This window comes from Hippichthys cyanospilos, chromosome 8, assembly GCF_059441005.1.
Source record: "Hippichthys cyanospilos isolate Australia breed blue-spotted pipefish chromosome 8, RoL_Hcya_1.0, whole genome shotgun sequence".
NCBI classification, from domain to species: Eukaryota; Metazoa; Chordata; class Actinopteri; order Syngnathiformes; family Syngnathidae; genus Hippichthys; species Hippichthys cyanospilos.
The window spans coordinates 10,721,066-10,736,128 of record NC_142376.1 but is presented as its reverse complement, the minus strand read 5'-3'; the positions used below and the strand labels follow the sequence as shown (position 1 = coordinate 10,736,128).

Below are 15,063 nucleotides of genomic sequence, written 5' to 3'. Positions count from 1 at the left end.
AATCATGAAATTCATCAATTCTCTAGCAGATCGCAGTTCAAATAGAAAGAACAATAAACATGGCGAGAGTGCCTTCTAACCCATTGGGCAAGTGTCATAGGTCAATCCATACTTGTAATTAGACTTGGGAAAGTTCTCTCTCCCCACAGAGAACTTTTTCAGGGAAACAAGCACGCTTGCAAACAGGAAGTTGATGTCTAAATAAATCCCTTCCCCCGCCCTTGCTTGCTCGGCCTTTTTAAAGAGTTACACAGACGGGAACCTTGAGGAAGAGAGCTTTAAATACGCGGAAGAACGGCCCGGCTTGGCCTGGCTCAGAACCGCAGTGGTCTGGGCCCGGCAACCTTGGGCATCAAACAGTGACTGCTGTTTTTACTCTGGTGAGGTCAGGCCTGTCCTGGGTGTCCATTCTCAAACCCATGTGATAAGTCATTGTGCTTGGTGCAAATTGTGGTTTACTCATTCTGTGCTTGGGTGTTTTAGTTGGTCTGCTCTATATCTGCAGGGTCAGGGAGGTTTACTAAACTGTGATTTGACTAAATAAACGGGCTGCCTCAACTCTTCATTTTTGTTCCACTTGTTCCAAATATTTGTTGAGTATATTTTATATCCCTCTGTCCATTTATAAAGTCGATACACTCAACAAAAGTGAAATGTGTGTGTTTTTTTTTCCCCTATGTACCTGTGTTCTTGCATAGTTTGAGCCCATTTTAAATTGAGGGTTTGTTTTTGTCACTTGAGCCATTCCCTGTGGTTTCCAATTTGTTTTTGTTGAGATGCTGTGTCAAACCCACATCCCAGGAGGGGTCGTTTTGGATTGTTCCTTGTTTGTTTGTTTGTTTTTTGCACCAGAACCTTGTTACTCCTCCCTGTGCCCTCTGTGCCACCCCAGACTAAGCCGAGGGTTGACTGCTTTAGTGGTAGCGGTGACACCACAACCTTAATGACAGGGCATTGGAGCTCGGCGTCCGCCTCGCCCTGCCGCCTCACCTGCTACACACTCACCAGTTTACATACTGCCACAGAAATGGCACTAGTGTGTGTATGTGTGTGTATAGTTAGAATAATGTTGCTAACACTGTTACTAACTGGATGGTTTTACTTAGACTGGCTATTATGCGGATGTCTCAGCATCCTTATTTGAACACACTTGTCACGCTACTGCCATGCTGCTCTCATGCTGGACATGCTCGCTGGCTGCTCATTGGCCAAAAAGTAAGTGGTGTCTCAAACAAGCCTGTTGCTGCTGTTAAGACCTCCAGGTTGCCAACTAGAGAAAAGGTTATTGTGTAACTACAGTTCTTTCAAGGAATAAGAACTTTTTATGCCCCTTTTTCCTCTTTTTGCCTCTAGTTTTTCCTCTTATGCCTTTCTTTCACTTGCTTCTTGTTTGACATTTTCACTTTAAATTTGATAGACTGCTAGAAAGCTATGTCAGCATTTTATTGATAATTGTGGGATTGCATAATTCACTATTGTGGAGTTAGATGGGTGTGGGTCAATGGTTTTGGTATTATTATTGTTTTGTGGGAAAATGACTCACAAACATGAAGTACAACATTTCTAGGGGCGGTTTCATGAAGAATTTAAAGACATCCTTTTTGTTTTAAGTGTGCAGCTGGAGAAAATTAGGTCTTCTTCTTGCTCTCGTTTTATGATTACATATTCACCAGGAGGACTCATTGTGCAAAAGTTGTGGCAGGTTCACGTTTTGTAGATTTTAAACAAATCAGTCATTTCTTTTTGTGTTGCTGTTGATAATACTAAATAAAATGTAGAATAGAATGCCTTTTTTGTCACAGTACATACTATGATGGGAGTGCTGCTGTGATTGGTCCATGTTAAATAAATATGAACAGTAAATAGAATATGAAACAAAGATTCACACGAGTGCATGATTGTTGTATTTTCAGTGTATTCCTGTGTTGTTGTAGCTCAGAACGTTAATAGTGCTTGGTAAAAAACTTTCCCTTAGTCTGTTGATCGGCTTTTATGTGCACTGTAGCACAGACCAGAGGGCAATAGTTTAAAAGCATATGTTAATGTCTCAATACAGGAGAACCAGTGCTTTAAGTGACTTGTTACGCAGCAGTACGGCATACCAGCACTACTCAGTTTTAGCGCCTATCGTACCAGAACATTTTACAACATACAGGGACTTCATAGAGCCCACATAGTACCCTCTCACAATTGTCTCTTGCACTTGATAAATGGACTTTGACTTACACTTTTATACATTTGGTACGCACTAGTAGGGAGAGTCACTCACGATGATGATGTACTGTACTTGTTACTGAAACGTAAGTGTATGCATAACTTCCAGGTTGTATCATGGTGTAATTTAAAAACAAGTAGTCTTGTGACTGTCAACGTTCCTGCAGTACACAGTATGCACTGATCTACCCACTGCCTACATTACAAAATGTCAAATTTACGTTCATGTTCCCTGTCTATTTCAGGTGGCTTGTGTTGGCTTGTATTTCCGTCAGCAGCTCCTGCAGTCCCGTCATCGTGGTGCCTTTGAACTGGCTTATGTAGGCTTTGTTCGCCTCACTGACATGCTATGCAGGTATGTGTTAACGTGCAGTGTTGAAAGCTAAAAGGTAATATTGCTCCGCTGTTGTAGACATATTCCTGCACATTACAAGGATAACTTTTGTTCTGCCATGTAATTAGTCAGGAGGCACATCCTTGTGGTGTCACTCTTCATGATACTACTATGTTAGGCATTCCTCCTATGGCACCCCTTTTTGAGATGAAAATCATTTTACCCACTGTCTTTTTGTTATATGGTTGCCTTTTCTGGTTGTGTTTTTGTGGATGTAAAAATGAAAATCAGGTTTGCATTTATATTGGAGTTCTTTCCAATACACAAACATGATACGAGATACTATTAGCCTTTTTTTGTTCTTTGTCTGAGGGGGGCAATATAACACAATCAACAGAAACTAGCGAATGCAGCTCCAACCTCTGCAACTGTACGTACCATTGTTGTGTCATACTTTGTGACTTAATACTGTGGAAATGCAGTTAAGTGAGCAGTTATCTGAAAACCGCTATCACCAACGTTAACTCAACTGAAAAAACTTTATCTGCCTTCCTGCTCATGTATGCTTCAACGATTGACAAACTGTTAATCCAATTGTTTTTACTATAACAAAAGAGTCCGTAATAATGGAATGCTTAAAGTTGCTGTTTTTAATTGTTCTCTTTTTTTTTTTTGTAGCTACCCTTTCACCCAAATACGATGAGTTTGTAGGTTTCATAACTTCACAATCCTTTCCATCTTTAGGGAAAAAAAAACACTTAGGTCCACAGATATTCACACATCTACACAAATCAAAATAGTTTTTGGCTCTATGAATGCATTCGAAATGAAACAATATAGTATATCAAAGTCAAAGTCAAAGTCAAGTTTATTGTCAATTTCTTCACATGTGCTTAACATACAAAGGAATCGAAATAGCGTTTCTCACTATCCTCTGCGTTTTACATGTACACAAGACAACGCATTGTCGGGAGAGCGAGTGGCCGCTGCGTATACACGCGCCGCCATCTTATGTATGTGGTAGTACTAAATAAGCACATATGCTTTACAACTGTAAACATTCAACTCTACTTTCGGTTTATTTACATTCAAATCAGTTGAATGGAGTATCTCTAGATGGCTGCCAATGGATCTCTTGTATTTATTGATAATGTGACTGCTGACAAAGGCAGTAGGACGCATTCGGAAGTGTGAAGTCATCTGCTCATATTCAGCCAAATGAATGGTGCTTCACAGCGCAGATGAACAATGACCCAAGCAGACGTCTGTGGTAAAAGAACATCTTGTTCTTTTCGTTTCAAATCTATTGTGGCAGTTGTTTGACCCAAAAACATAAGAATTGTCTCAATGTCCCAATATTTATGGATGTGGCTGCATTTGTCAATTCATGTTAACCCTTAGGTTTGATTGGTAGCATGTGAAAAGTACCTTTTCATTTGTCACAGGTGAAACTACATAAAAACTGATGAAGCAGTGTTTCATACGGTCCTACCGTCAAAATTTCTTGTTTTGTTATTGCATGAGTCCTTCACAGGAGGGCTATTGTGTATTATAGTGAAATTCTATTGTGTGTCTGTGTGTGTGAGCTCTGCTCTGCTCTGGGCCTGTGTGTAATATGCATGTCTGTTTCACCAAAGGAAGAATAGTGTGCGGATGGTATGCAGGCTGTGTGCTGGGTTATGGGGTGTTGATTGCAGGGTGCTTAACCACAGCCTTTTGATGCTCTTTTTTGGGACCTGGCATTGGTGTGCACAACCTTGTTTGCACTCTCAGATGGTGTATCTTGTGTGCTTCCTTTTTGCTTCCCTCCCCCATTATTTCTCAGTTTTTGACTATGACATGACTTTCACTCTCCTCTGATCTTTTGTTCATCTGTACAAGGTGTGTCAGAAAAGAGGCAGAAATTGTCATAAATTATACTACAGTAGTTTAAATAAATCTGAACTATAAACTATGTGTTTTTATTATGGTACTTTGTTGGACAAACAGAAGACAAACTCACTTAGAAATTTTCTGGCTGGTGAAACAATATAGTATATCCACAAGTCAAGTAAATAGATTTTATTTTGTCGACAAAATATATCCTTGAAACGTCATCAAATCCATATTTTGCACCACCTTTTATGACATGAAGCTTTCATGCAGATGTACAGTACACAGTGTTGCAATTGCAGCAAAGGAGAAAACCTCCTCCCCCTAAAAACAGGGGATATCACAAATGTGGCATTAATTATAATTAAAAAAGAGAACATTTAGAAAAATCCCGTATATTACTTCTCTAGATACTTTATTCTAATATTTTTATGCGTTGTTCAGACATGGACCGTGTTTTTATATATGTATATGTTTTTGTTGGTGTGTAAGGAGTGGCAGTAAACTCTTGCAACAGCTTCCAGCCTCCTGGCTTTCCGAAGTTCTGGAAGAGGTCAAATTTAGTGATCCATCGTCCAAACTCTGTGCCACACGACGCAGCGCTGGAATACCCTTCTATATTCAGGTGATGCTTGATTTGAGTTGGCTTTTAAAGATTATCACAGGTGATCGAAATGAATGATTGTTGATTGATGATTGAAGTAGAACATGTGAATAAGAAAATGACCAGTTTTATCATATAATACAGTCACCCACCATTCCCTACTGGATTTGTTTTTTTTTTTTTTTTTTTTGTAAAGATGCTCTGAAAGTCCTCAAATACTTGTATTTATTATTTATTTATTTATTTTTATCTGAAGCTATACAACAATGTATTTGAAGTCACTGAACTGAACCATAAGAAAGTTAACATTATTTTGGTGTAAAGAAAATCATCATATTTATTGAAGATAATAAATAATGATTAGTTTTATCCATTTCTACTCCTGTCAGCCTTTATAAACACGTTCAGCCTTAGTTAGGGGGCTATTACGCGTTGATTAGATTGCATAAATAATCGTCTGTTAGATATTAAAGTGACTCAAAAGTAACTGCTGTACATGAAAATATGTTTTGAAACTTAGTATTTTGTCACATATCAGTTTAAAAGGCTCTATATGAAAATGTATCTCATTTTTTAACCCTGCTCAATTATCAGTCAGACCTTCTAATAAGTTGGAGAAAATAATTAGATTTTATCATATTTTTACTATAGAAGTGTGGCTTTTTTTAAATGCAACGTTCCTATCTGATAAAACATGACTGCTGACTTAGCCATCAAAAAGAGAACATTTTCAAAATATTGATCAACTTTGGAACATTATAAATATATTTTATATTTATTTATATTTAAATATATTTAATATTTATATTATATTATAAATATATTTTTCCTAGAACTTTGGTTATTATCCATCATTCCATTTTCTTTAACCGCATAGTTAAGTGCACGGAGGTAACCCACTTGGGCCCGGGAGAACATGCAAACTCCACACAGAAAGGCCAGAGCCAGCTGGGATTGAACTCGAGTCCCTAAACTGTGAGGCAAAAGTGTTAATCACGTCATGATAATAAAATTCCTTCATCAATACATATCTGACTAGTAGCGGTAGTGGTAACAAAAATCCAGACGGAAAAAAAAAACTGTTGAATATGTCAGCTAAAGAAATAATCTTGGGAGAAGATGAAGTCAACACCTTGGCAGAAGTTTGGGCAGCATTCCCTCGTCTCGGAATGACAGAGTCGGATCTGGGAAGGCTGCCTCTTGCGCTCGCTTCTCTCTGGTCTGGACCAACCCGACATACACTTAACAGGAAGCAGATTGTGTTTTTCTTCCACCTCCTCTGAATCCCTGAGGGTTTGTCAAAGCCAAATCTTGTTGCCTTCTCCTCTCCTCCCTACCTTCATCTCTCCATGCCTCCCATGTCTAATTCTTAATCATAACTAAGGCCAGATGTCTAACATCAACTCCCTCCGTAAGATAACTAACACACACCAGCCTTGCACCTACATTTCCCCCGGCCTGGACACATACAAATTATGTCGTCCAGGAAAGCTCTTGGTATGTCATCATCCATCTCTGTTTTTTTTTTTTGTACTGAATGTGAAGAGTAGTCCTGAAGGTTACCTTTTGTTTAACTACAATATCAACTATTTACTATAAAGTGACCCAAAGTAAATAGTTCTCCGGTAACACAAAGGTAACGCCAACACAACACAACATCTTCACTGGTAGAAAATAAAAAAAAAAAAAAAAAAAAGAAAAATCAAAATATACAAAATATTCAGGCGAGGCTTCAGAAGCTTGAGGGAAAATATACTTTTCATTTCATTTTGAATGGGACTTTTAATTTGAGGAAGAAGAAACGGGGACTTTGTTGTTATTTTTGGATGGTGGAGGAGGTTAGCATTTTATAACTCAACACGTGTGTGTGTGTGTTTGTTTGTGTGTGTGTGTGTGTGTGTGTGGGTGTGCGTGTTATTCAATTAAATCATTGTTATTCACCACCACTATTGTTTTTGAAGTATTTCATTTACCAATTTTGAAAACCTCTATTTTAACACATTCATTGTCAGCCATATAAAAAACTTATCTGCGACTGAATGTTTGGATTTTTAAAAAACAACTCATAAAATTATGACTGATATTGAAGAAATTGAGGGCTGAATAGTACTTGAGCAATCATTCTGATTGTGAATACAAAATACTTTGATGAAAATGATTTATATTCACTGATGGCTCGCAGCTTCTTGAGAGAGCACCTAAGGATTCCTGTCAGCAATCACAATCTTAGCAGTTATACATGCCCATCTTGCAACACTGCCACATCAAAAATGTTGTGTTTGTTTTTCCACAGGCTCTTCTTTCTTCTGAGCCAAAATCCTCCAGTTGCAGTCTATTAAAAATGACCATGAGAGAGCTGATTACCCTCGCTTTGCCTTCTGCTGACAGGAATACAGATGCCTCCACTGTTCCTCAGGTTTGTAAGAGGTCTACATCTTGTCAGTATGTGTATTGACTGCTTTCTGTACTTTAGTCTTGTGATGGTCACAGTCTAGAATCTCTTTAGCGCCTTTTTCCATTGGTCCTGAGTGCTGAGATACTGCAATATTATCTTTTATATGACACCAAGTGGTAAAAGGTCCGCTCCTAGTAATGAAGCAATGGATAAAAACAGGTGGATTTTGCTGTTTAATTCATATTCCAAAAGCACAATGTAATCTAAATCCGACATTAGTGGAGGTTCATACAGCATATTATTTTAAAGAAAAAATACATCTTGACTTCACACTTTAATATAATCCTTACAGGTTCACGCTCTGAACATCCTGAGAGCTCTTTACAGGGACACTCGTTTGGGAGAAAACATAATTTCTTTTGTGTCAGATGGAATGCAGGCTGCTGTACTTGGATTTACTTCCCCTATTTGGGCAGTGAGTGTTCATGATTTTTTTCCTCTTTCACTTTTGTACAAGTACAATGCTTTTTGGGGGGTAAATAGATGACACTAAAAATTAAACAAAAAAAACATAAGCAGGGTTATTTTAAAGTCATATTTTTATTAAACCCATCAATTTACCTGCTGTTTTATATACATTTTGAGAGAGAGTGTGTGTGTGTGTATGTAGCATTACATTGCATGGGGATATTAAAGGAAAAACAATGCCATTGCCTGTTTTATGTGTTTGGTTTAAAACAACAAACTATACCGATGCAGATACAAAACTGTCTCAACTCGTCCATGAGCTGTAATTTTTAACTACAGTAAATAACTTACCTTCATTCTCCCCATTTCCACTCGTATTTTATATCAGGTAAGGAATTCTTCAACTCTTCTCTTCAGCACTCTGATCACAAGGATCTTTGGAGTGAAGAAAGGGAGGGATGAACACTCGAAAAAAAACAGGTCAGTTTCCTTTCCCCCTCCTGGACTAGAATAAAATGTTTGTATTGGTCTGTAGTTCACATGACTCTGTGGTCATACACATAAAGATTGTGTAAATAGCATCACAAGATCACAATTACAAGTTGCAAAATGTTTATCGTTTACACAGCAATCTATACTTTTGAATTTCAACTTTGAGTCAATTTAGTCAAGATGAACATTTTGAGTTGCCAATAGAAATATGTTACTCGTCAAACACCACCAGGGGACACTGTTGTAACACTAGTGTGAGTACTTTTTTTGTTAGCTTTATTTATCTCTTGCTCTCAACCTCATTGCAAATGAAGTTGCAGGTACAGTGGTTCCTGCTGTTACTGCTCCTATAAGCAAATGGTCTAAGTAGATTATACTGGAAACTAAATTGATGTATTTACGTTGATAAGACGCATGTATTAAATTCATTCACAATACATTTATAATCCATCCTCTTCAAACTTGACTATTCACATTGCATGCATCACAAAACAATGCCAGATCCGCACACAATGTTTAGTGTTCAAGGACCTAATCGACAAAATGTTTGCATGTGCTACACATTGAAACTTAATTAAGCAGATTCAGGATTAGGTTTGCTCACAGTGATACCTTGTGCAGTTTGTTTTCCATACAGTAGAAAAAAAAAGTTTACGCAAATTATCATAACACATTTATCAAGCTTGAGAAGAATAACACTAGCTGGCTTTATAAAGCATGCATCGTAAAGGCAGGTGGAGACCAAAATGCAAATCAGTGACAACATAACACAAGCATAAATCAAAGACAGCACATAGTGCTTTCCCGCTTGTAGAAATGTTTAAATAGCAAGCAAATATTTTCTTGACATATAGACTATTGACAGTTTTGGAGCATTTGAATCATGTAAGTGTAGCCTTGTTGCCAGTCACAAGAAGGCATCATGCCCATTACCCATTGTCTTTCCTTGGGTTATCGGGGTGTGTTGTCCTGAAGTTTTAAGCACATTTTTACACAGGATGGGCACATGCCTGTACATCCAATTACAACACACTGAGAGAAAGTTAACTCAACAAAGCATGGCTTTCATGAGGTTAGTAGTTTCCTCAAATTATCATTGTGATCTATTTATTTTCTCAGCAACTCAATTATGTGTTTATTTGCCTCTTTCATTAATGCTTCCTATTCCATCGCTTCAGTTCATTATGCTCCCAAATCTGTCATTATCAAAACCATTAGAGTGATCTTAAGAAAACGAAGCATCATTTAAATGTGGAGGTTTTCACTTGTTGGCAACAACACACCCAGATTAGAGTGATTGAACATGCAACTTCAGCACCCGTCTCTTCAGGATAGCCACGTAGCATTTTAAATGGTTGTTGGTTAAATACGAAAGTAAGAAAAGATCAGATCAAAAAAAGATTCCTCAAAAAAAAGTCCCATTCAAAATCAAAATCAACCGTGCAAGGAGCTTCTTATCAAACAACAAATGCAAACATTTTTCGTTTTATCTAACTTAATAGGAATATTGCGAAACTCTGGACTGTGTACTGTAACTGTGTGTGATAATTGATTATTGTATAATTGAATGACTGCACCCAGCTGACACGATCAATAAAAGTGTGATTGGTCGTCTTTATCAGACTGCTGATATTGTAGAGTAGATTTTCACTAGCATATTACTGTGTTTCTGTTGGCATATTTTCTAAAAGTCTCTAAAAGCTACTATTCCCCTTCTTGTGACTGTTGCATCTGTCTTCATTATTATTATATTTTAGTTTAGTTGAAAATAAAAGAAGATGATGGCTGCTAAAGAAAACGACCTTTATTACTATTGTTAGGTTGTTCAGGTGACAAATTCATGAATCAACCGTGCCTTTGTATTTTGCAGCCAAATTGTGCACTTAATTTCTCTTCCATTGCTTTAAGCATTTAGCGCGCAATCAGCTTTATACAAGTGAACAAATGCTGCATGACGACAGTTTGTCCTCGTCTGTTTTTGTAGGTCCTTTGTGGGGTCTTCAGACGCTATAAAAAAGCTCACGATATTATTTACTGTCTTGGTTGTGTTTTTTAAGACTTTGCATCTTTCTTTTTGCAGAAATTTCCACGCGTGTATTTTACTTGAAACCAGATGTAATGTTTGTGGATCACTGCTCCATTAACTGAGCCTAGACGGAGGCCTCTCTGCTCCGTGACCTTGCATTGATGTCGGTCTGATATCATCTTTAACATAAATACAACCAGCTGACACTGGAAGGTTGCTCAATAAGGTCTATCTCAAACTTCCAACCTTATCCTGCCTGTAGAAACTGCTCATTTTTCTTGCTTATAATGTTATTCGGTGACTATTAAAAATGATGCATAGACAAGAAGAAAACAGGGTCAGGTAGGCTGCCAACAGTCTGACAAAAACAATAGAGCTGGTGCAAAAAATTCTGGCAAGTACAACCTGAACATCTCCTGGCTTCTTATGTCTGGGCTATCAGCCCAGCTACGTTTCGCAAAAACACACTTGAACCCTCCCAGACACCTTTGGTTAAATGTTACGGTCCGATAAAACCAAGCTTGAATTCTTTGGCCCTAATTCCAAAAGCTGTGTTTGGCGCGAACACAACACTGATGCTCATCACCAAAATAACAACCGAATGGTTGCAGCAGCATGCTTAGGGGTTGTTTTTTTTTGATGAAACACATGCCCTCGTCGAATTGTGAACCATTCCAAATGCCAGTCAGTGACAGGAGTAATCTTTGTTTTAAAGCAAAGAATGTCATGAAAAGTGTGCGAAAAATGCTGAATTTTGTTCTGGCAAAATTGATAAGCACTTCCACTGTTGGTAAGTTCTGACACCAGTTTACCATAAGTTTAACTCTGATAAGAAGTTTGATTTCTGACCATAGCCACATCTGCAGTTATAAGAGGCCGGGCACACTTGTGAACCAGGGGAAAAAAAAAAAACAAAAGTCAGTAAAGTCAACTTTGAAAATAGGTTGGCAAAAAAATCTCAAATATCTGAAAACTCTACCGGAACCATGTTTGTGCCACTAATATTCTATTCAAGTGGAAAAGGCATACAGCAGTAGTACTATTGGGTAGGGGGAAAACATATGGACATATGAATCGGGTTCTTGTCGTTAGGTACATCACATCGTGACTGAATGGCTGACACTATATGTGTGCTTAAAGCACCTACAGATGTAGTAGTTAGCGAGGCTTTCATTAACGAAAATATTGGGTCATAAGGCTGTCCAAAGTAGAGGAAATAACTTCCCGAAATGCACGGCTGTAACATGCCCAGTCTGCTCATCAAGAAGAAGAACAGGAAGTTATTGACCTCGTACTAGCTAACTCTCAAATTTACTCAAGCACTATGGTTTTCAAGCAATTTGTTTTTGTATAATTACAAAATTGGATATATCTAAGGAAAATTCATTTTTGTCTAACTCAAAACTGATATCCTGACGTACATACGGTTTTGTTAAAACACATCACAAATAAAAAAGTAATACACTTATATTCAATTAAAAAAAAAAGTAACTAAATTTTAGCCTGAATATGCGCTATATACTCTTTAACATTTGTTTTTACTTACCCCATTAATTGCCTTCTTTCTCCTCCATGACCTCTTCCCCCTATACCTCATCTATTCTACACTGACATAACCCTTGACCTTTGACTTGGAAGAAGCAGACCTTTGTCTGAAAGGACTCATCAGTGAGAAAAAAGAAGGATGAAAAACATGTGCATGAACACATGCGCATGCTTTAATTTTCAAACTACTGTACATGCTCATATAAACAATAATTAGTTTAAGGATCAAGTTTTACTTGTTTGACTAAAAGGAGCACCAAGGAGTTTGTCACATCCTTGTAGACAGCAATTTTTAAATGCACACCCACATACACGTGACATTTTTTCATCCCATTTTGCACGCTCATTACTTTCCGAATGTTTGCAAGTCAGAGGCACTCTCCTGTCAGATGATCTTGGGTTGAGTGGAGCAGGCTCTCCTCCCTAAAGGAACATCACCACTGAGACAAGCACAGTTAAATAAAAAGCTTTAATAGGGCTGAGGTTGAATTTCGGTCACAGAAGCAAGGCTACGAGTGTTTAATATAATGTTTGTCATTTTATTGATGTTTGCGCCTGCTTATTTGTGGCCCCACAAGTCAATGCATACTCACCTTGAGCAACACAACCAAAATTGGCCTAATTTATTTCTGATTTGAAAAAAACCTTAGTGAAAGGTATCTATGTTTTTCGTTGTCACTTTCAAATTGTACTAAGTCCCGCCAAAGAGGTTGTGGGAGACACTTAACTGGTTTTAGCCAACAGTTTCCAACTACAGCATGGGATGGACACATCTGTAATGACTAGCGATGCACGATCACTGATAACAGGTATTTGTATCAGTTCCATAGAGGGCTTTATAGGTATCAAGTACTCATGAAGGATGCATATATGAGCATCTCATACTTAAAACAAAAAAGTACAGCGAGTCTTCTTTGTCAGTATTTGGTGCTCCACTGAGACTCTTTAACACAATTAAAGACTCATCATGAGCATCAAAAGACAGAAAGGTCTTTTTTTTTTCCCAACCAGCATAATTTAAAGCCATTGTGGAGGTTTGGCTTAAGAAATGATGACTGAAACATTTTGCCATGACAAGGGTTCTTTTGTTTTTTTTCATTCTTTTATCTTTTTTTTTTTTTTTTACTATTTGTAGTCCAACAGCTGTGTTCCGTTGCTTCTGTGTTTCACTTTAGAATGACTGGCCGTGAGTTTTTTACTCGTTTTCCAGCTCTGTATCCATTTCTGCTTAACCAGCTCAAGGAGGCAGCTGTCTCAGTGGAAAGGTGAGGGGGTCATTGAACCCACCTTGACTTTCTTAATTGTCATTTTGTTGTGGAAGGTATTTTTCCATGCATCAATTTTAGTTTTATTGGAAGATAAAATTACTGCAGGCATTAAAATGATCTTCCTCAAAACAAACATTTTGTTTGTATAACAAGGTAAAAGCCTTTGGAACTTAGTAAAACCACTGTCGTGTGATCAAAATGTGTCACCAACTTTGGGTTAGTGTTTCTTCAGTGAAGTTGAGTGAGTTGGGTCCGCTGGGACTCATCTGCCTAATCTTTCCCCGCTTGGCCAGAACTCCCCTTTTAAAAGCACTTGAATCATCTAACAGCTGTCCAGGCAGCCTTATCTTATTTTAGATCCAATTAATTGAGGACTCTTTCACAATCCCCCTCACTCCCTAGGCTAGTTGTTTAAACATTCATGGATTTCCCACAGAACCCAATTTCAACTTTCTGACCCCCCCCCCCCCCCCCCCCCCCCCCTTCATTTACAGTTCATCAGGCTACCTAAACCTCTCTAAGAATTGTGGAAACAAACAACAGGACGTAAGAGTAATTGCTCTTAAATGTCATGGAAAAAGTTAAAACATTTCTCTATATAACTACCTACCTTAATTCCCCAAATATAAAATGCACTTTTATGCATGAGTGTGTCCTATAAACGGTAGCTTAAAGATTTGAATTGATTTGTATTTATCTATTTATTTTGGATACCATTCATGGAAGATTGATCTGTTCGCTTAATAAGCCGAGTCTTGATGCACAGATATGCACTTTTATATTGGCCTTATTGTTACTTAAATTAATTACCATAGGCCAGTGCCTATTGCAGCCAACAACAGCTTGTGTTAGCTGAGGTTGTTACTATGTTATTTCCAATTCAGCAGTCCAGGTTAGACCACAGGTCCAGTTGCCCAATTCCATTTCAAGGCCTGTATCTGAATACTGTATTTTTTTTAAAAAAAATACTTTTCAAGTGACACATCAAATACCAAAGTATTTACATTTATTGAACACCAAAAACTACCCACGGATTCGCAAAGGGCAACAGATAACAATATGAAAGACAACTCCGAAGTAAACAATACTAAATTAAATGTAAATAATTAAACTTTACATATCATTCAACTGGCCTGAGTTGAAATAGTGTAACACTGCTGCATGAATTTAAATAAGCAGTGTATAATTGTTTCCCTGTGTGTATAGTGACAGTGGTCAAGTGAAGCTGCATCCAAGTCTCTTCTTGCTCCTTTTGGTGCTCAGCCGACTCTATCCGTCTCCAATGGATGGCTCCTCTTCACCGCTGGGACTTGCCCCATTCATGCCGTTCATCATTAGGTAAGGAGGAGGCATCAGCACTCTCATCTACGAACAGTTCTTCTGAACATGCTAATATCACATTCGATTTCAATGTCAGAAGAAGCTCAATATTCTCATTCATTCATTTTGTTGATTGACTGTTTGAAAGATTTATTTATTTATTTGTATTTTTACCCCAAATGATGAAGATGGAGACCCTACATTGATTATATATTCCCCTATTTCCACACAGCAGAAAGATAAAGCAAAAGTGGAGGAGAGCCATTGCTTTATTAAGTCATGTTGGGCTTACTTTTTGTCTGCCCTTTCTATCACTTAGGCATCACATGGTAACAGTGGCTTAGATGAGTGACTGCCTTTACTTGTTTTATTTCCCCCCCTTTGGGCAGCATTTTGCATGTCATCGAGATCTCTTTCAAAATTCCAGCAAAAAACACAAGATGCTTTTTTTAAGCCAAAATTATTGTGTGCCTAGATGCCACAGAGTTTTACATCATGGGTTCCACCACACGCGTCAACCGTAGC

General features: G+C 37.9%; 1 protein-coding gene across 1 annotated transcript in view; it reads left to right on the top strand.

Annotated features, from left to right (window-relative positions):
* The window catches only part of thada (THADA armadillo repeat containing), a 64,928-nt gene that overhangs the window by 12,044 nt on the left and 37,821 nt on the right, over window positions 1-15,063 (top strand). The window contains exons 21-27 of the mRNA XM_088421987.1: window positions 2,460-2,569; window positions 4,913-5,045; window positions 7,318-7,440; window positions 7,772-7,894; window positions 8,276-8,367; window positions 13,126-13,215; window positions 14,425-14,556. Of these exons, the coding sequence (XP_088278113.1) occupies window positions 2,460-2,569; window positions 4,913-5,045; window positions 7,318-7,440; window positions 7,772-7,894; window positions 8,276-8,367; window positions 13,126-13,215; window positions 14,425-14,556 (803 nt within the window). The remainder of the gene's footprint in view (window positions 1-2,459; window positions 2,570-4,912; window positions 5,046-7,317; window positions 7,441-7,771; window positions 7,895-8,275; window positions 8,368-13,125; window positions 13,216-14,424; window positions 14,557-15,063) is intronic.